This window comes from Pseudophryne corroboree, chromosome 2 (assembly GCF_028390025.1).
Source record: "Pseudophryne corroboree isolate aPseCor3 chromosome 2, aPseCor3.hap2, whole genome shotgun sequence".
Lineage (NCBI taxonomy): Eukaryota > Metazoa > Chordata > Amphibia > Anura > Myobatrachidae > Pseudophryne > Pseudophryne corroboree.
The window spans coordinates 57289430-57312295 of NC_086445.1; the positions used below are offsets into that span (position 1 = coordinate 57289430).

The following is a 22866-nucleotide window of genomic DNA, read 5'->3' on the forward strand; positions in this document are numbered from 1 at the left end:
TTACACAGACAGTTCTACTGCTAGCACTGAACCCACATACAACATACCGTCACTCTGTCGCCATACTATCGCTGAGCAGCCCACACAACCCTTCAACTGGCCCACTCCCACTATTTGATGGCACTACATCCCTCATTGACAAGCTCCTATCTCAGGGCTCTTAGCGTTTGCCCCTAGAATTTGGACAGCCTTACAGTTCCAACAGAGACTGCTTTTCAAAGCCCCATTTAAGGGCTCCATGAGGTAAGATTGACCCATTGTGCTTCCCTCAAGGGTACACGTTTGTTCTAATGGTAGCTACGTAACAGGAAATAAACAAGATTTGGCCCCCAAAAATGGGTCAGACTCACTGAGACCCTCCCCCCCACCCTGGCTCGCCGCTGGTGGCAGGCTGTTACAACTACCCCAAAGATTTCGTTTTCCTTTAAACACCATAAAAAAATTTTTTTAAAAGTGTCCAAAAACCATAATTTACCTAAATATTATATTGCTGGAGGAGCTGATGTTCTTCCCACCATACACAGAAGTAATCCAGGAGGGACGGGGTCGGACTCCCCACTGCTTGTAGCATTCTTCCGAAAAGGCCTCAAAGTTCCACGACTGTGGTTCAAACATGTCAGTGACCCCGTCAGAGCAGAAAGGCATCACCATCTCCGTGCAGGCCTGAGGAGCACAGCAGAAAGGGGCAGAATGTAGCGCCAGTAACCAGAATACAGACATTACAGGAAGTCCTTAGCCAAAGCCACCGGCACCATGTATCTGACCTATCTCTCTGCACCTATGGGTATGGAAACTACAGATGTGTCCGCATACACTGTGCCTCAGGTTGCGCCAAAAGAACCCTTCTCAGTGCGCCAGGCTCTGCGCAACTCGCGGGTCCTTTTCTGTCCAAAGTGAAGGTTTAATTCACATAATTAAGAGGACCAGAAACGATAAAACTACAAGACTCCGGAGCGCCATGTTCCGGGCGGCACCTATGCACATGGTAACACACATAAGGGGGTCACGCTACCAGCATTGGGAAATACAGCCCTGCCTGGAGTGTCCGGAGGCTGCTCAGAGTGGCTGTACAGATGGCAGGGTCAGCGCCTGGAGTGTCTGCAATGTGACCACTCGTCTCGGTTGTAACGCACCATACGGCACAGATGTTAGGCATCGGAGGACACATCTGTGTTTGTGTTTCAGCTTTAGTGTGCGCTATAATCTCCCCTATGGGGGTCAGAGTTGATCGCTAGCTGCAGTTGTTCGCAGCGCAGCGATCATGCTTAAAAACGGTTATTCTGCGCATGTGTATGCGGCGCAATGCGCACGCACGTCGTAAGAGCACAACGAACGATGTAGTTTTGCACAGGTTCTAGTGAAGCATTTCAGTCGCACTGGTGGCCGCAAAGTGATTGACATGAAGAGGGCGTTTCTGGGTGTGAACTGACCGTTTTCAGGAAGTGTTCGGAAAAACGCAGGCGTGGCTGGGCGGGTATGTGACGTCAAAACAGGAACTGAACAGTCTGAAGTGATCGCAAGCGCTGAGTAGGTTTTGAGCTACTCTGAAACTGCACAGAAAAAAACTAAAAACTTTGTAGCCGCTCTGCGATCCTTTCGTTCGCACTTCTGCTAAGGTAAAATACACTCCCAGTGGGCGGCGGCATAGCGTTTGCACGGCTGCTAAAAACTGCTAGCGAGCGATCAACTCGGAATGACCACCTATATACGGAATCAGACCACATATTATTGTACCCATCACATATAACAATCATTTACAATTCGTATTGGAACCTCAAGTTTAATATATTCGGCATCATTTTCTAGCCAAGCAGAATAAATATTTTATCCCATTGACAGTTAATATTTATCTTCACGTTGGCCAGGCCCCTATACATCCAACACTGCTCTGTTTCCAAATCAGCATGAATATCTCAGTTGTTGGACTTCAGACATGTGTAAATAGCTGAAGCATAAGGGTTTCTGCAGCTCTGTTCCATGTAGGTCCTAAATTAAACCCCCCCTACAGGTGTGGAGGGGTGTGCGGGGGAGGGGGTGCTAGCATGTTGTAGGTGGAATATAGAATATACAGAAAATCTGCTACAAAAGTAATTACAAAGGGGATGAACATTTAATTGAATGCCAATTAATGAGACTAGGCCTAGGGAGTGTGTTCAATACTATAGGGCCAGATTCACAATAGGGCGGACGGAACTACAGCTCCAGGCCTCTACATAAAAATAGACCCATCATCATGGCAGCATCATTGCCAGTCATCCACATCGACCATAAATCATAGGTATTAAAAATAAGATTTTAAACCTACCGGTAAATCTTTTTCTCGTAGTCCGTAGAGGATGCTGGGACTCCGTAAGGACCATGGGGATAGACGGGCTCCGCAGGAGACATGGGCACTTTAAGAAAGACTTTGACTCTGGGTGTGCACTGGCTCCTCCCTCTATGCCCCTCCTCCAGATCTCAGTTAGAGAAACTGTGCCCAGAGGAGATGAACAGTACGAGGAAAGGATTTTTGTTAATCCAAGGGCAAGATTCATACCATAACTTGTGATATACTAACCAGTTAACAGTATGAACAAACAACATAGTCTCAGTCCAAAACCGATGAAACTACAACAACATAACCCTTATGTAAGCAGTAACTATATACAAGTTTTGCAGAAGAAGTCCGCACTTGGGACGGGCGCCCAGCATCCTCTACGGACTACGAGAAAAAGATTTACCGGTAGGTTTAAAATCTTATTTTCTCTAACGTCCTAGAGGATGCTGGGACTCCGTAAGGACCATGGGGATTATACCAAAGCTCCCAAAACGGGCGGGAGAGTGCGGATGACTCTGCAGCACCGATTGAGCAAACAGGAGGTCCTCCTCAGCCAGGGTATCAAACTTATAGAACTTTGCAAAGGTGATTGACCCCGACCAAGTAGCAGCTCGGCACAGCTGTAGTGCCGAGACCCCTCGGGCAGCCGCCCAAGAAGAGCCCACCTTCCTAGTGGAATGGGCCTTAACCGATTTTGGCAAAGGCAAACCTGCCGTAGAATGGGCCTGCTGAATCGTGTTACAGATCCAGCGAGCAATAGTCTGCTTTGAAGCAGGAGCGCCAATCTTGTTGGCCGCATATAGAACAAACAAAGCTTCTGTCTTCCTGACCCTAGCTGTTCTGGCCACATAAATCTTCAAAGCCCTGACCACATCAAGGGACTCGGAATCCTCCAAGTCACGCGTAACCACAGGCACTACAATAGGTTGGTTCATATGAAAAGATGAGACCACCTTAGGAAGGAAGTGAGGACGAGTCCTCAATTCCGCCCTATCCACATGAAAAACCAGATAGGGGCTTTTATGTGACAAAGCCGCCATCTCCGAAACTCGCCTTGCTGAAGCTAAGGCCAACAACATGACCACCTTCCAAGTGAGGTACTTCAACTCCACCGCGTTGAGTGGTTCAAACCAATGTGACTTAAGGAAACTTACCACGTTAAGGTCCCAAGGCGCCACCGGAGGTACAAACGGGGGCTGAATATGCAGTACTCCCTTCACAAATGTCTGAACTTCAGGAAGAGAAGCCAATTCCTTTTGAAAGAAAATGGATAAAGCCGAAATTTTTACCTTTATGGACCCTAATTTTAGGCCCAAATTCACTCCAGTTTGAAGGAAGTGAAGGAAACGGCCCAAATGGAATTCTTCCGTAGGAGTATTCCTGGCCTCACACCAAGAAACATATTTTCTCCATATGCGGTGATAATGTTTCGATGTCACGTCCTTCCTAGCCTTAATCAGGGTAGGAATGACCTCCTCCGGAATAACTTTTTCTGCTAGGATCCGGCGTTCAACCGCCATGCCGTCAAACGCAGCCGTGGTAAGTCTTGGAACATACAGGGCCCCTGTTGCAGTAGGTCCTGTCGAAGAGGAAGAGGCCACGGATCGTCTGTGAGCAACTCCTGCAGATCCGGATACCAAGTCCTTCGTGGCCAATCCGGAGCAACGAAGATTGTTCTCACTCCTCTTCGTCTTATTATTCTCAACACCTTGGGTATGAGAGGAAGAGGAGGGAACACATAGATCGACGTGAACACCCAAGGCGTCACCAGGGCGTCTACCGCCACCGCCTGAGGGTCCCTTGACCTGGTACAATACCGCTTTAGCTTTTTGTTGAGACGGGACGCCATCATGTCTATTTGGGGCAGTCCCCACCGACCCACGATCTGTGCGAAGACTTCCTGATGAAGTCCCCACTCTCCCGGATGCAGATCGTGTCTGCTGAGGAAGTCCGCTTCCCAGTTGTCCACTCCCGGAATGAACACTGCTGACACGGCGCTTACATGACCTTCCGCCCAGCGAAGAATCCTGGTGGCTTCTGCCATTGCCACCCTGCTCCTTGTGCCGCCTTGGCGGTTTACATGAGCCACTGTTGTGACATTGTCCGACTGAATTAGAACTGGCTTGTTGCGAAGTAATGCCTCCGCTTGACGTAGGGCGTTGTATATGGCCCTCAACTCCAGGACGTTGATGTGGAGACAAGTCTCTAGACTTGACCAGAGACCTTGGAAATTTCTTCCCAGTGCGACTGCTCCCCAACCTCGGAGGCTTGCGTCCGTGGTCACCAGGATCCAGTCCTGAATGCCGAACCTGCGGCCCTCTAGGAGGTGAGCACTGTGTAGCCATCATCGGAGAGATTCCCTGGCTCTGGGAGACAGGGTGATCCTTTGATGCATTTGTAAATGAGACCCGGACCACATGTCCAGTAGGTCCCATTGAAAAGTCCTCGCATGGAACCTGCCGAAGGGGATGGCTTTGTAAGATGCCACCATCTTCCCCAGGACACGTGTGCAGTGATGCACTGAAACCTTTTTTGGCTTCAATAGGTTCTTAACCAGAGCCATGAGCTCCTGAGCCTTTTCCATCGGAAGAAAAAACTTTTTCTGGTCTGTGTCCAGAATCAGGCCCAAAAAGGTCAGACGCTTTGTAGGAACCAGCTGTGACTTCGGAATATTGAGAATCCAGCCGTGTTGCTGTAACGTCTTCACAGACAGTGATACGCTGTCCAGTAATTTCTCTCGAGATCTCGCCTTTATGAGGAGATCGTCCAAGTATGGGATAATTGTGACACCCTGCTTGCGCAGGAGCACCATCATTTCCGCCATTACCTTGGTAAAAATCATCGGGGCCGTGGAAAGCCCAAACGGCAACGTCTGAAATTGGTAATGACAGTCCTGTACCGCAAATCTCAGGAACGCCTGATGAGGAGGAAATATCGGAACATGAAGGTATGCATCCTTTATGTCCAGGGAAACCATCCAATCCCCCCCTTCCAGGCTGGCGATGACCGCTCTGAGCGATTCCATCTTGAACTTGAACTTTTTTAAGTACAGGTTCAGGGATTTTAAATTCAAAATGGGTCTGACCGAACCGTCCGGTTTCGGTACCACAAACAGGGTTGAGTGATACCCCTTTCCTTGTTGCAGAAGGGTAACCTTGACTATCACCTGTTGAAGATACAATTTTTGAATTGCATTTAACACTAACTCCCTCTCTGAAAGAGAAGCTGGCAGAGCCGACTTGAAAAACCGGCGAGGAGGCACCTCTTCAAATTCCAGCCTGTATCCCTGAGAAACAATCTCTAGTGCCCAGGGATCCACCCGGGAGTGAACCCAGATGTGGCTGAAAAATCGAAGACGTGCCCCCACTTGAGCTGACTCCACCAGGGAAGCCCCAGCGTCATGCGGTGGATTTTGCAGACGCAGGGGAGGACTTCTGCTCCTGGGAACTAGCTGTGTGCAGCTTCTTCCCCTTGCCCTTACCTCTGGCAAGAAAGGACGATCCCCGTACCTTTTTGCCTTTATTTGAACGAAAGGACTGCATTTGATAATGAGGCGCCTTCTTAGGTTGCGGGGGAACATAAGGAAAAAAAATTAGATTTACCTGCTGTAGCAGTGGAGACAAGGTCCGAGAGGCCTTCTCCAAACAACTCTTCCCCCTTGTTAGGCAACGACTCCATATGCCGTTTTGAGTCGGCATCTCCCGTCCACTGCCGGGTCCACAAGAGTCGCCTAGCAGAAATAGACATAGCATTTATTCTAGAGCTTAGTAAACAAATGTCTCTTTGAGCATCCCTCATATATAACGCAGCATCTTTTATATGCCCTAGGGTCATTAAAATGGTATCCTTATCCAGAGTTTCAATCTCTGCTGATAGGGAATCAGTCCATGCTGCAACAGCACTACAAACCCAGGCCGATGCCATAGCCGGCCTAATAATAGTACCAGAATGCGTGTAAATGGACTTCATGGTAACTTCCTGCTTGCAATCAGCAGCATCTTTGAGGGTAGCAGTATCCTGGGATGGCAGTGCTACCATTTTTGATAAGCGTGTTAACGCCTTGTCCACCTTAGGCGAAGATTCCCATCGTATCCTGTCCTTTTGTGGGAAGGGATACGCCATAAGAATCCTTTTGGGAATTTGCAGTCTCCTGTCTGGAAATTCCCAAGCCTTTTAGCACAATTCGCTTAGCTCATATGAGGACGGAAAGGTGACCTCAGGTTTTTTCTCTTTATACATGTGTACCCTCGTGTCAGGGACAGGGGGTTCCTCAGTGATATGCAAAACGTCTTTTATCGCAATAATCATATAACGAATACCCTTAGCCACTTTTGGCTGTAATTTTGCATCCTCATAATCGACACTGGAATCTGAATCCGTGTCGGTATCTGTGTCAGTGATTTGGGATAATGTGCGCTTCTGAGACCCGGAAGGTCCCGGTGCCACTGGGACAGGCATGGTCTGACTACCTGGCTGTTCCCTAGCCTCAGCTTTGTCTAATCTCTTAAGTAATAAATTTACATTAGCACTCAAAACATTCCACATATCCATCCAGTCCGGTGTCGGCGCTGCCGACGGCGACCTGACATTCATGCACTCCCCCTCCTCCTTAGGTGAGCCTTCAGCGTCAAACATGTCGACACATACGTACCGACACACTGCACACACACACACACAGGGACTCTCTTTTCTGAAGACAGGTTCCCCCTAGGCCCTTTGGAGAGACAGAGAGAGAGTATGCAAGCACACACCCCAGCGCTATAACCCAGGAAAAAAAACACAGTATGTTCCTTCCAATAGCGCTGAAACACCTGTATACCGCCAATTATGTGCCCCCCTCTTGAAAACCCACTGTCACCGTCTGTAAGCAGGGGAGAGTCCGGGGAGCTTCCTCTCAGCGCTGTGCTGTGAAGAGAAATGGCGCTGGTGAGTGCTGAGGGAGAAGCCCCGCCCCCTCGGCGGCAGGCTTCTGTCCCGCTCAAAATGTGTAAAACATGGCGGGGGCTCTTTTATATACATGTACAGTGCCCAACTGTACATGTATATATCTCTGTTTGCCATAGGAGAGCTTTATATTGCTGCCCAGGGCGCCCCCCCTGCTCCCTGCACCCTTACAGTGACCGGAGTGTGTGAGGTGTATGGGAGCAATGGCGCACAGCTGCAGTGCTGTGCATTACCTCAGTGAAGCTCACAAAGTCTTCTGCCGCCTTTGAAGCCTTCTTTCTTCTCATACTCACCCGGCTTCTTTCTTCTGGCTCTGTGAGGAGGACGGCGGCGCGGCTCTGGGACGAACGTCCAGGACGAACCTGTGTTCCAATCCCTCTGGAGCTAATGGTGTCCAGTAGCCCAAGAAACAAGACCTTGCAACTCAGAGAAGTAGGGTTGCTTCTCTCTCCTCAGTCCCTCGATGCAGGGAGTCTGTTGCTAGCAGTGCTCCCTGAAAATAAAAAACCTAACAAATATACTTTCTTAGCAGGAAACTCAGGAGAGCTCCCTACAGTGCACCCATCTCCTCTGGGCACAGTCTCAAACTGAGGTCTGGAGGAGGGGCATAGAGGGAGGAGCCAGTGCACACCCAGAGTCAAAGTCTTTCTTAAAGTGCCCATGTCTCCTGCGGAGCCCGTCTATCCCCATGGTCCTTACGGAGTCCCAGCATCCTCTAGGACGTTAGAGAAAGTGTATTTCATCTTTCACAAAATTCTGCAATTTTTCTATTTTTATGTATTTAGGCAGACAGTGGGGCTGACAGTGTAGGGGAGTACACGCCCACATGACAGTGGCCACACCCACATGGCACTGGCCACACATAAATGATATGGAACGGGTATATTGGGTGATGTATTGATGGCAAATGGGGTTCTTAACTTGCAGATGGGAGGTACAAGTCCCCCCAACATTTTACAAACTTGAACGATTTTCATTTGCTGATAACACCTTTTCTGAACCTCTTGTAACAGCAATCTAGTGTCCTGCTATCTCAGTTGCCACTTTTTGGGGGTACAGGATGGTTTCCCCACTTTTTCGTGCCCTTCTCCCAGGTCTCCGTGTGTAGAAATATCAAGCAACATTGGCCCTCATTCCGAGTTGTTCGCTCGTTATTTTTCTTCGCATCGGTGCGATTTTCCGCTAACTGCGCATGCGCAATGTTCGCACTGCGGCTGCGTCAAGTAAATTTGCTAAGAAGTTAGGTATTTTGCTCACGGCATTACAAGGTTTTTTCTTCGTTCTGGTGATCGGAGTGTGATTGACAGGAAGTGGGTGTTTCTGGGCGGAAACTGACCGTTTTATGGATGTGTGTGAAAAAACGCTGCCGTTTCTGGGAAAAACGCGGGAGTGGCTGGAGAAACGGAGGAGTGTCTGGGCGAACGCCGAGTGTGTTTATGACGTCAAACCAGGAACGACAAGCACTGAACTGATCGCAGATGCCGAGTAAGTCTGGAGCTACTCAGACACTGCTAAGAAGTGTCTATTCGCAATTTTGCTAATCTTTCATTCGCAATTTTGATAAGCTAAGATTCACTCCCAGTAGGCGGCGGCTTAGCGTGTGCAATGCTGCTAAAAGCAGCTTGCGAGCGAACAACTCGGAATGAGGGCCATTGCCCGATGCAGCAAATCGCCACTTCTAATTGAATCTCACATTTCCTGGGTGAACGCATAGTCACAATGAACGAGAGTTTTATGATGCAAATTCACTTTCGCAAACTCGCATTTGGTGCAATTAACCCCCCACTGTCAGTCGCTAATGATCAGCTCACAGCAGATTGCAAATACCACGGCCAGACTGGACTCTGGGACCCTGCACTTCGGAGACTAAACCTTCACCAGCTTTATAATATAAAACTAAAGCATCTCAGCGGTCCCGGCGGTGCTCATAGCATGCGGCTCACCCCGCCGGCACTAGGTTTAATCTGAAACACGTTGTACTCTCTGTACAGCTCAGTGTGCAGTCTATGGGGATAATTCAGACCGGATAGTAGCAGCAAATTTGTTAGCAGTTGGGCAAAACCATGTGCACTGCAGGTGGGGCAGATATAACGTGCAGAGAGAGTTAGATTTGGGTGGGTTATTTTGTTTCTGTGCAGGGTAAATACTGGCTGCTTTATTTTTACACTGCAATTTAGATTTCAGATTGAACACATCCCACCCAAATCTAACTCTCTCTGCACATGTTATATCTGCCCCCCCCTTGCAGTGCACATGGTTTTGCCCAACTGCTAACAAATTTGCTGCTACGATGAGGTCTGAATTACCCCCTATAAACCAGCAATTGCAGGAAATTTTACCTTTAAAATCACATTCTCCATTATAATTCAGGTTCACGAAACACATCGGGCACTGGCCTGAAGTTGTATGGTTTGCCAAATTCCTGTGTTACGCCAAGGGGAATGTGCGCCAATAGCTTGTGTGTGTGTGTGTGTGTGTGTGTGTGTGTGTGTGTAATAATACATATGTTTGTTTATTTGCCCCCTGCTGTACATTACCCTGAATTTGCCACATTGTACAGATGGCAGGGAAATTACCTGGTAACTCCAGCCGAGGTCGTCCAGGCTCCCCACGGCTGTCTGAGAGGTGTTAAGGCACGGCGTGTCCCCAGTGTAGTTATAGTACACATTGATCGCCTGGAAGATGTTCTGCAGAAGTGCCTTGTCCTCAAGTTTGGGGTTTTTCAAAAAGCTACAAACCACCTACAGGAGCACAGAAGGCGGTGTAGTGAGAGAATCACGTTACAGATAATTCATTTAAAATGACAATTTGGACTAAAGAGATAACAGTATTACAAATATAAATACAGATCACTCCATTCAGTAGATTTGCTGTTTCTCTTACCCATATTCCCTCTAGAGTAAATTATTCGGCACTGGGAAGCAGGACTTGGTAGCAGTGATATTTGTGATATACAGTAGGCTGCACTGAGAGGTTATACAGTCCTCTATGTAGAAGCAATAGAGCTTACAGACCCTTTAATAGGTCTCTGCTCTAGTTGCTCATCGTTATCAGACATGAGTTTGGAGATTGAGCTGCCCTGGACCTTTGTGAAGGAGGGATCTCAAAACTAAATTACCTCAATAGGCCAGGCAGGCAGAGGCTCCAGGAAGTTGGCAGGGTACGGATAGTCCACCATTGCCAGGTTCACCCAGGTCTCACTCAGCCAGTTTTTAAATGCTGCAACATCATCCTTGCATTTAAGTGGAGAGCATAAGTGAAACGCGTTGGAGAGCCATCGGATGCCTTCATCTATCAGAGAGGGAAACTGTTACCATCTAAGATTCTATCCATCGTGAAACATGTTCATTTGTTCAAGCAACAACTTTAATAATAATAATAATAATAATAATAATAATAATAATAATAATAATAATAAATAATAATCACAACCTGTACAGATTTCAGGAAATGTATTTGCAAACAACCAGGGGACAAGTTTTGCTTCCATGCTGGGAGCACAGAAGACACTGGGCAGATTGTCAATATAAGGGAATAGATGAGAAGTGTCTGATGCCCAATAATGAACCTGCTGAAGATCAAGTGACAGTAGACACAGTGGAAATGAAGTTGGATGATAACGGTCGGCCTGTGCAAAGCATCATCCAACCAAACAGACTGCAGAGAAGCTGTAAGAGATCCAGGGGCAGATGTATTAACCTGGAGAAGGCATAAGGAAGTGATAAACCAGTGATATGTGCAAGGTGCTAAAGGCACCAGCCAATCAGCTCCAATATGTAAATTAACAGTTAGGATCTGATTGGCTGCTGCCTTTATCACCTTGCACATATCACTGGTTTATCACTTCCTTATGCCTTCTCCAGGTTAATACATCTGCCCCCCTGCCACTTGCTCCAAGAGGAAACAGATGGAGATTAAGTGGCAGAGTCTGGTGCACCTGCTGCTGATTTTCCGTATGGCCGCGACAACCTATTTATTAACTTATGCCACAATCCTCCCGCGTATGCCATACATCCGTGTGTCTGCATGTGGAATGTCGCCCACCCACCGTTTTTCCATCTGCAGCCCCAACAGTCGTCATCAGTAGCTAGACATCAGTCTGATACAGACGTCCAACCTCCGTCCGTACGATACTGTAATTGGTGTACGGGCACATGACACTCCCTCTAGACACTGAACAGTTCCGTGCATCCTCAGGATTGGTCGCCACCCAGTTACCGCCCATTTCACATAAAGAGTGGTCCAATCATGCGAAGGCAACGATTTCTCTCAATGGCACATGCACAGTATATGGAAATCCGTGAGATTCCTCCCCAAACCCACTTGCGTCTGTAATCTGGCCCTATATGTTATGCCCGCCCGTAAGTGGAACTAGAATTTTTTTTTTACTTTTGTGTGCACACTTACTCCCGCATGAGAACAGTCTGGGACCACAGAGCGGATACTGCCTGGTCACCCAGAACAGGGCATTTCTCCGTTCATGTCTTGCTCAGAATACTTTTTTTGTTGCTTCTAAACCAGGTATGTTTCAAATCAAATCGGTCCCTAAAATGGTTTTCTAATCTGCAAACCAAACAGTAGTACAGGCTGTCTCAGTCCACTTTATCTCTCTCAAGGCTTAGTACATAGAACCCCTATGTCCCAAACAGTACTCATGCTCATGGACAAATCAGACAGGCTGGCTGGTTGGTAATAGGGATCGTAGTCAGGGCAGCAGTCACCAACCAGACTCACACTTGATCGGGATCATTCAGAGGATGACGATCTGAGCTGGCTCTGGGCAGTTGCTTTGGGCACACAGCCATTCGGGACTCATTATAAGTCACGCCAACAGATCTTTTCTGTGCAGCTGCAGCTTTATACCCACGCCACACTTACCAGATCCTGCCATGCGGTTTATGGCCGACCAGGACTTAGAGATACTTTCATCACAGCCAGCTCCACTCTCCTTGAAGTCATTTGTCACGATTTGATAATATAAGTTGCAGGGAACCAAATCCTCAAATTGCCAAATAGGAGCAGACGCTGCCAGAGCCCTGTTAGAGGGGGGGAAATAATAGGATTCAGTGCAGCTTAGTAAGAAAAGAGAAATCACCCCCAAACAAATTTAGCAAATATCCTATTAGACCCTAGCTCAGGGGTGGGCAAAAAGAAGCCACCCAGTGCCCTAGACCATGGTGACCATTTTGTCTGGTCTTTGTTGGACAAGAACAATGGATCCCTATTTATTGTACAGATAATTATATAGCGCCGGCATACTCCGCTGCAACAAGCAACGTCAGAAAACAATCTTAGTGTTTAGCGTAAGGCCTATCCCACAGCAAACATCAGAATAACGCTCACAGATATGCAATATCCATCCTGATATCGCTATGTGGTCGGATGGCTCTGATCCCGCTCATCACTAAGCTCACGTATTAACATCAGCACTTACCCCACTACAACGTGAGGGTACTTCATTCTCAGCCAGGCCGCCAACATGCCTCCATAAGACCCCCCAATGGCGATCACTGGGCTGTTCGTGGCATCAGGGTTCTTTTTAAAGAACCGTATTAAGACGGCAAAGTCTGCAAGGGCCTGCTCGGAGGTCAGATAATTCAAGTGTTTGGGGTCCTGAAACAGAAGAATGTTGACTGGTTTATGGTTCTCTAAGGCTGGGAAGACATATTTATCAGAGCTCCGTCTGACGGAGAAGAGTCATACAACCCCAAATTAAACAGATCAAGGAAATACTTACACTGTACGACAGGTTACCAAACGGCATAGACTCTCCGTAATAACGGTGCTCTGCAAACACCAGCAGAGCACGAAGCTCCTCCGCTATATCCCACATAAACCCCTAGGACAGAGAGAGAAAGGATATATATGATTTGGAATAGGCCACATTGCTCGCTGCATCAGAAGAGAACAGAGTAAGTAAAATAGGGCTATACACACGTGGCAGATAGAGCAGAACCATGACAAGCGGAGCAACTGTGGCTCAGGACGGAGATCGGAACAGCAGTGTGAGGAGCAGTAGCACAGTGCGAGTAGGGTCAGCCCTAGTAAACTGAAGGGTTTTCAGATAAGGTTTTTCGTTTTGCAGACTGGTGAGAGAATTCCATAGGTCAGAGGTTCTCAAAGGCGGTCCTCAAAGCACCCCAACCTCAAAAAGTACCTCAGTCAATTTGACTTAACCATCTGTGGATATACCTAAATCCTGGACTGTTGGGGTACCTTGAGGACCACGTTTGAGAACTCTACCATAGGTGGTTAGCAGCACAGGAGCAATCTCGTAGGCGGGAGTCCCCAGTTATCAGAGGAAGCCAGGCAGGTTGCAGGTGGGTCTACGATGGGGTGGGTGAGGGAGTGTATTTAGAGATTGGGATGGTCATTGATGGGTTAACCATTGATGGTCACCATCAATGAAACCATTGGTTCTTAACCTCAACAGGGAAACCATCGATGGTTTCACCCACTGATGGTCATCACTGTTCTATTACTCAATCAGAGGTGGGAGCAAGACTATGCATCGCATCCTGGCGACACAGATATTTTTTTTAAAGACAACCTTCAGGAAGGGAAGGAGGGGAGCTTTGTGCCATCGATGGTGAAGACCCATTGGATCTCTGCCACTGATTGCAAAACCATTTATCATCAGTGGTAAATCCGATTAAAGATGTGATTTGCGATGCTGGGGCATGCACATCTGGCTCAGTAGCTCAGATACAGAGCAAGAGGCCTTGGGAAAAGCTACGGGGGCATCGGAAGGGGTACTGAACATCATTGTGCCCCCCCTTCCCCCCCACAGCAATAAAGCGGCAGCTCCCATGCACCCACGGTATTTTCACCACTGCCCACAAGTCATGTCTGTAATTCGCGAGAACAAGATATGTACCAAACCCATTGGGTCCATAATAATCATTTGTCCTCTACGTAAGGCTGGTACTATCTATAACATGACATAGTCCATTTCTGGATAAGAACTTAGGGGTCTATTTACTAAGCCTTGGATGGAGATGAAGTGGGCGGAGTTAAAGTATCAGCCAACCAGCTCCTAACTGTCATTTTTCAAACAGCCTGTAACATGGCAGTTAGGAGCTGATTGGCTGGTACTTTATCTCCGTCCACTTTATCTCCATTCGTAAATAGACCCCTTTATCCATCTCACCTTTAAAAACCCGCACATTTCAGTCCTGTCTGAGCTGCCAGTGATCACTTCCATTGACGGAAAGGGTTGTAGTAGGGTATGCCGGCGGCCGGGCTCCCAGCATACCGGCGCCGGAATCCCGACCGCCGGCATACCGACAGCTGAGCGAGCGCAAATGAGTCCCTTGCGGGCTCGCTGCGCTCACCACACTGCAGGTACTACGCGCGCCACACTATCTACTCTCCCTCCAGGGGGTTCGTGGACCCCAAAGAGGGAGAAAAGGTGTCGGTATGCCGGCTGTTGGGATTCCGGCGGCGGTATACTGTGTGCCGGGATCCTGACAGCTGATAAACTGAAGACCACCCGACGGAAAAGGTTCCTCAGGTGCACTTACTGTGTTATTGCTGAACAAGGTGATATCGCCTTCATTCCCGGTGTAGAACAGGATGGGGCCCCCAGGTGTCTTCCAGTGGGTATTAGATACCAGGTAACGCTGCTTAAAGGTGTAGTCCTCATAGAACCCAAAGTGGTCAATCTAAGGAAGGATAAAGCAAAATGAACACACAACGCAACGTCCAGATCACTTCTGGGGGAGAAATCAGAGTTAGGTTTTATAAGTGTGCGGATATGGGATCACCACCTTCATTGGTACCACCCTGTTCTAGAGGGATACCCATGACAGTCACACATTCTGGCTTCATTCTACTCCCCTGCCACCTTCAGGGGACTAAGATATGGGGGTATATTTTCTGAAGTTTGATTTTAAAATAGATACACATCGACAGCGTGTTTAGGGTCTAAAGTCCATATTTACTAAGAAGGAGTTTTAGAAGTGAAAAACAACTGCGATTTATTAGTCTACTGTATGTTCGATTTTTGTGTCCGATTTACAAACTGTTAGTAAATCTCCAATTTGCATTGTGCCAATGAGAAAACATCAATATTCTTCCGTGTTTCGGTTTAGGACGAGAGTTGGCTTTTGGGAGAACAAGTTATCCTGGACTGCAATGGGAGGAAGGGGGGGGGGGAATAGATGTAGAATATTTGGAGTGTCTATCCATGTGCGCATTGCGCTCACTCCCCTGTACCGGGATGATATGCAATAAGGGAACCGCTTCTCTTTGCAGGCAGAGTGTGACTGACAGCTTTCTAGACTTACAACAAGTTGCCTGGTGCCCCAGATGTTTCATCGTGGCACTTGGGGGTCTGATTACGAAGCCTTGAACAGATGTAAAGTGTCCGGAGATAATGTACCAGCCAACCTGCTCCTAACTGTCATTTTTCAAACAGCCTGTAACATGGCAGCAAGCAGAGTCGGCCCTAGGCATAGGCAAACTAGGCAACTGCCTAGGGCATCTGGTATGCCTAGGGGCACAAGCAGCTTCTGCTGATTAAAATGATATGCAGCATGCCTATATTCTGTGTGTAGCATTTCGTATGCAGATACAGCCACAGTCGCACACAGTATATAGGCATGCCGCATATCCTTTTAATCAGCAGAAGCTGTTTGTGCATCCTATCCACATAGCAATGCAAATAAGATGCATTTTCATAAAAAATAGGCACTCGCGTTAGCAGAGCTGCCAGTTGACTCACACCAGGAACTATATGTGTCAATATGTATATAAGGGCATTAATAATGTGTAACATGTGTGTAAGGGGCACTATGTGTGTCATTATGTGTAAAAGGGCATTAACAATGTGCGGCATATGTGTAAGGGAAATTATGTGTATAAGGGCATTAATAAGGTTTGGCATAATGTGTAGGGCGCATTATGTCTATAAGGACATTAATATGTGTCATATGTGTAAGGGGCATTACTGTGTGGTATTATGTGTGTAAATGCATTACCAATGTGTGGAATTATGTGTATAAAGGTGCTCTACTGTGTGGCGTAATGTATAGAAAGGGCACTACTGTGTTGTCTAGTGTGAATAAAGAGCAATATGGTGTGGTGTAATGTGCATAAGGAGCAATATGGTGTGATGTAATGAGAATAAAGAACAATATGGTGTGGTGTAATGTGTATAAGGAGCAATTCAGTATGATGTTATGTGAATGAGGGGCACTACTATGAGGAGTAACGTATATAAGGTAAAGTGGTACTACTGTGTGATGTAACGTGAATTAGGGACACCATCGTATGATAAATTGTGAATAAAGTTGCACTACTGTGAGACATAATTTGAATTGGGGATACTATTGTGTGGCCATGCCCCTTGCCAGCAAAAACACATACCTTTTTGGGCTGTGCACCGAATGTGCACACTGTTCTTATTTAAATTACAGGGGGTAGGAAAAAAAAATAAAAAAATAAGGACTGCTATGGGTGGGGGGTGATGGTGCTGGGAAAGGGGTGCAGGGTCAGAGGTGGAACTAGCAGCGGTGCTAGGGGGCACCAGCCAAAATCTTGCCTAGGGCATCATATTGGTTAGGGCCGGCTCTGCATGGCAGTTAGGAGCTGGTTGGCTGCTACTTTATCTCTCTCCACTTTATCTCCATCCAAGGCTTAGTAAATACACCCCTTAGTTTGGAGTTTTGGATCAGACCTGGGGCATCCGGCTGCCATGACACTTCCCTGTCACTACCCGAATAAACGCTGCTGTATTTCATTGCAGTTTCAGCAGGGGGTTAACTTTTTGGTACAGATTTATCCAGCGTATCGAAGCAAGCGCTACTTACTGAGCACACAATTCCAGGCTCTCACCGAAACATCTTAATGAAGACAGCTAATTATGAAATCAGCAACGACAGACGCTTACAGTAAATGGAACCATTAATGGCACTACTGTAACATTCAAATAAAACTCATTTTATTTTTTTTTAAATATGCCAAAATCTTGAACAAAGAACAAGAAGTGGTTTTGATGTCCATCCTGTCTGATTAGTTTCCTGGAATAGATAGCGGGAGGGATGAGGATTTCCTCACCTCGCCCATACAGTGCCCCCGCATGCAGGGCAGGAAGTCAGGATCTCCTCTTGCTGATTGCTGCACACTATGGGGGTCATTCCGAGTTGATCGCTCACTAGCAGTTTTTAGCAGCCGTGCAAACGCTATGCCGCCTCCCACTGGGAGTGTATTTTAGCTTAGCAGAAGTGCTAACGAAAACGATCGCAGAGCAGCGGCATCATTTTTTGGTGTAGTTTTAGAGTAGCTCAATACCTACTTCAGACTGTTCAGTTCCTGTTTTGATGTCATGAACCCGCCCAGCCATGCCTGTGTTTTTCCTGGCACGCCTGCGTTTTTACGAACACTCCCTGAAAACGGTCAGTTGACACCCAGAAACGCCCTCTTCCTGTCAATCACTCTGCGGCCAGCAGTGCGACTGAAATGCATCACTAGACCTTGTGTGAAACTACATCGACCCTTGTAAAATTACTTTGCGCGTGCACATTGCGCCGAATATATACGCATGCGCAGAAGTGCCGTTTTTTTGCCTCATCGCTGCACAGCGAATGAATGCAGCTAGCGATCAACCCCCAATGTCTTATACTATTGGACATACAAGCTAAACATGTAAACAAAGGTGTACAAAAATGTTGTTAAAAGCACATTGTACTTGTTAGTGTGCCGACACGCTTGTGAATTAGCCTTCCACGCTCCCGCAACCAGTATTTGCCGTGATGGCAAAACGGAGTGTAAGTGTAGAGAATAATAATTTTATTTATATAGAGCTGCTTCTCCAATAGGACTCAAAGCACTTAATAGATAGTATTAACATAATAAAGCATTTAAAAAAAAAAATGCACTTGAAATATGTCTGACTCTGCATCACCCGTACTTGTGGATGTGAGAAACACATATTAGCTGCACCATCCTGTAAATGGGAAAATCTGCGCCAGCCCCTAACACTATGGGTGGGATTGTGAGCTGGACCACTTCCATATTTGCATCTTTTGCCAGACGCACGTCTGTAAGTTTATGCAAGAACCATTTCACAGCCTTTCCCTGGTGTACAGTCATGTATCGGAGCGAGCAAGGACTGAGACTCCCACTAGCATGGAAAGATTGGTACGTCTTTACTCGCCACCACTGAAGCCTGCAACAGCCCTACGGCAGGTGCAGAATTCCCATCAGAGACCGAAGATGCAGCGGCGGATCATAGAATCCAGCAGTGGGGTCTTTCTACTACAGGCGCCCCCTGCTGCTCCAGCATATTGTAGCACAGCCACTGCAAATAAGTGGCTGAAGCGATGCCGTCCATCTCTGGATCGTGCCCACATGAATGCATGGTGCAACTTGGATGCTTTTGCAGTAAAAATATATAAATCGCACCACTACGTCAGACAGCGCCATAGTGTGGGACGCAGGATCAGGCCCTAAACCTGCTGCAGAGTGTTTTTATTATTATTATTATACACACACTGGAAATTTGCAAGTTAATGCTCCCAAAATAATACCTTTGTGTGGAATAGATCCGGTCGCATTAAAGGCAAATTCTGCATATTTTCTGAGCAAGTGGTTAGAGGAGAACTATAGTGAAATGCCGCCTTGGATGCAGTTCAACAAGTTATACAATAATACTGGCGGTGCAGCATTTTACTGACTCATTAGCCAGTACCGCTATGCCTGCAATAGACAAGCAAACTTCTCACCTGCTTTAAGCTGGCAGGAGAGGAGTAGAACACCAGACCCCATGTGCTAACATTCCTTTATTTTAGAAGTGCTGTGGACAGACAGTTCAGGGAAATGTATTTTTCCAAGTCTGACGAATGACCGAGGACCAGGCCAAATCTCCAGAGGGCGGAGAATCATGCAGGGGCGTCAGAAAAGAGTCTCAGGGGCAGATTTATTAAGCCTGGTGAAGTGATAAAGTGGAAGGTGATAAAGCACCAGCCAATCAGCTCCTAACTGTCATTTTCAAACCCAGCCTCTAACATGGAAGTTAAAATCTGATTGGCTGGTCCTTTATCACCTTCCACTTTACCAAGCTTAATACATCTGCCCCTCAGTTATATAACAGAGCATAGGGGCGTATGATAAATGTTGCCCCAGCCAATCAGCTCCCAACTGTCATTTTTCAAACACATGACAGAAGCTGATTGGCCTGGGCACCATTTATCACACGCAACAAGCGTTATAATTCACAAGTTTTATGACTCGTTGATAAATGAGCCCCATACTATGAAATGCGCTGGAATTAGTAGATATGACTTGTGGGGGAGATGCATCAAATCTCCTAAAGAGGACAAATTTGCCAATAGCAACCAGACGTTTATGATAAAATGATTGGTAGCTATGGGCAACTCTCCACTTTTCCTGTTTAGAAGGTTGGACAATTCTCCAGTCTTGGTTACTCATAGCATGTCCCCCCACCGGTAGTTTATGTAATTATCACCTATGACCCGTCTGCTCAGTGTGTGAAATCTGACAGGAAACCTGAGGCGGTTCTAGGCGGCAGATGGAGAAATGATCAGGACATCTACAGATGGGACCCTGCGGGAGGGTAATCAGGGGCAGCTCTGCACAAACACAACTTATTCTCTGCAGTTACCAAAACAAAATGTGATCATCCCCGAGAGCCCTGAGCTTCAGTATAACATGGCCGAGCTAAGGTCGCCTCAGACATCTACAGCCTGTATTTCTGGTGTGCTTCAGGTGGGCGGCTGCACTGCACATTCCAGCAAACACACTGTAGGTCAGGAGTCCCTGACCTATGGCTGAGGAGCCAGGCAGCTGCCATGAGCAATTAGCAGAAAGCACCCAGTAGTCCGATGTATTAATAGTGTCAGGGAAGCTGGTTGTATGCACAGTGCTGCCAACTGACTTCTGGATGCAGTGTAAAATGGCTTCCAAAACTTAGCACTTCATCATAGCGAGTTAGCGACATGCGATCCAGCCCTGGTGGCATTTCCCTGGCAGTCAGCAAGCGGGGCCGGGCCGGCCAGTATATAGACCAGGGGTGGCCAACCAGTCAGAGACAAAGAGCCAAGAAATCTTGTTAGGTACATCAAAGAGCCGACTTCGAGCAGAAGGCGCACTTGCAAAAATGGGGTGTGACCTTGTGCCTGCTAGGCCACGCCCCTGGTATAAAATACATTGAAAAAGCCAGATCCAACATAAAATACAATGATTAATTGAAAAAGCCAGATACAAATAATTGAAAAAGCCAGATCCGCATAAAATATATTGAAAAGCCAGATTCACATAATACACTTCAGTTCCCCCATGTGTCACACCAGCCAGCACCCACCTGTGTCACTCCAGCCAGCTCCCCCATGTGTATTTGGCTCCCTCAGTTCTCAGTCTACATAGTGCTGCTTCATGTCTGGCTGGAGTGCAGCGGTTTACAGATCTCGTGGTCACGTGACATGAGTGTTGGGAGCCACATTTGAATGAAGAAAGAGCCGCATGTGGCTCAAGAGCCACGCGTTGGCCACCACTGATATAGACCATTAGTCGCACTTATAGCAGATTCCATAGGTTATACTATGCAGGCCCCATGTCTTCTCTGCCCCAAGTACGTTTTGCAGACATATTTAGGGGTCTATGGGGGTCATTCCGAGTTGATCGCACGTAGCAACTTTTTGCTGCTCGTGCGATCAACTAGACGCCAAATATGGGGGGGGGGGAGTGTATTTTAGCATAGCAGAGCTGCGATTGTTTGTGCAGCCCTAATATGCTAACAAATTTTGTGCAGAACAAGACTAGCCCTGCAGTTACTTACCCTGTACGATGGATCCAGCAATGAAGGTCCCGGAACTGACGTCAGACAACCGCCCTACAAACAACTGGACACGCCTGCGTTCGGATCTCCACGCCCGGAAAACGGTGAGTAGACTTCCCGATCCGCCTCACGCCTGTCAATCTTCTTGCGATCGCTTTGTTCTGGCCGTTGCCCGCCGCGCATGCGCATTTCTGACCCGTTCGCACCGCAGCGTGCGAATGGGTCGGAATGACCCCCTATGTACTAAGCCCTGGAGAGAGATAAAGTAGACGGAGATAAAGTACTAGTCGATCAACTCTAAACTATAATAACTGCCATGTTACTGGCTGTGTTTGAAAAAAATAGGATCTGGTTGGTTGGTGCTCTCTCTCTCTCCATGGCAGTTCCTATGATCCTCCATTCTTAAACTGGGGTCCGTCATACCCGGCCTTCAGTCTCTGAATCATCCCTTTGGATGTGTTGCACAGCCAATGGGATGATTCTATGGCCGACGTGGTCTAAGTACAAGCAGCGTGTAATGATAAATTGCGCCATTGTATATTATGGGTGTGGTTCGTTTTATCGACAGTATCTAGGTCGACAATGTTTAGGTTGACCACTATAGGTCGACAGTCACTAGGTCGACATGGATGGAAGGTCGACAGGGTTTCTAGGTCGACATGTGCTAGGTCGACAGGTCTAAAGGTCGACATGAGGGGAAAAAACATTTTTGGTGTCGTTTTCTTCGTAGAGTGACCGGGATACCAAATTAGTGCACCGCTTCGCTCGCCATGCTTCGGGCATGGTGCCTTCGCTCCGCTACCGCTTCGCTTGGCACACTTTACCGTTCCAATCGTAGTCCACGTGGATCGTTAAGTATGAAAAAATCCCCCCCCCAAAAAAAAGTGAAAAACTCATGTCGACCTTTAGACCTGTCGACCTAGCACATGTCGACCTAGAAACCCTGTCGACCTTCCATCCATGTCGACCTAGTGACTGTCGACCTATAGTGGTCGACCTAAACATGGTCGACCAAGACACTGTCGATCTTCAGACCGGATCCCGTATATTATATTGCGCAGCGGATTGCACAGTGTGTGTGCGGCATATGCAATGTATCGATACATCGAGTTGCTGGGCCTCTCCTTCTCTTGGTGTGTACCTTTAAATCTACTGTGTACACTAATCATACATTGTTATTTTGTACAAATTCTAGTATCTCTTCATTGTATTTGTTATCAGAACACACTTTGTAAACTGTAAAGTAATGGAGACGATGGATAATTAAGGAAAACCCTGAGCAATGGCAAACGAGGAGTCTTCAAAGACATTCTGGCTTCCTGCATTGCACAGAGGGACACCACCAGAGACACACATATTATATATATATATATATATATATATATATATATATATATATATATATATATATATATATATATATATATATATATATATATATATATATTTTAATTGCACACACACTTACCTTAGTGTTATACTCACCCCTCCCCCATTAGATTGCAAGCTCCTACTGTACCCCAATCTCCCTGTACACTGTGTTAGGATGTATTGCCCCATACAGCACTTACATTGCACAGCACCAGGTAAAATGCTTGCGCTGTATAAATATTGGAACATAGAACACTGCAAATCTCTGTTCTTTACAGAGATCACTGTACAGCAGAAACCTGTTACTTCCCATAGCCCATCACATACAAGTAAAGGCCACATTACCAGTGTTAGATACATCATTATTCCGTGACCAAAGACACAGAAATACTGTACAACAACGCTGCTAAAAATGATCCGCAATACGTTTTATTTT

General features: G+C 47.0%; 1 protein-coding gene across 2 annotated transcripts in view; it reads right to left on the reverse strand.

Moving 5' to 3' along the window:
• Positions 1-22866, reverse strand: part of PRCP (prolylcarboxypeptidase) — a 43354-nt gene that overhangs the window by 3255 nt on the left and 17233 nt on the right. For both annotated transcript variants that reach the window (XM_063951328.1, XM_063951327.1), the window contains exons 2-8: positions 14785-14925; positions 12999-13100; positions 12696-12874; positions 12140-12297; positions 10380-10552; positions 9838-10002; positions 476-663 (exon numbers count right to left, since the gene is read on the reverse strand). In XM_063951328.1, the coding sequence (XP_063807398.1) occupies positions 476-663; positions 9838-10002; positions 10380-10552; positions 12140-12297; positions 12696-12874; positions 12999-13094 (959 nt within the window). In that variant the 5' untranslated portion in view covers positions 13095-13100; positions 14785-14925. The remainder of the gene's footprint in view (positions 1-475; positions 664-9837; positions 10003-10379; positions 10553-12139; positions 12298-12695; positions 12875-12998; positions 13101-14784; positions 14926-22866) is intronic.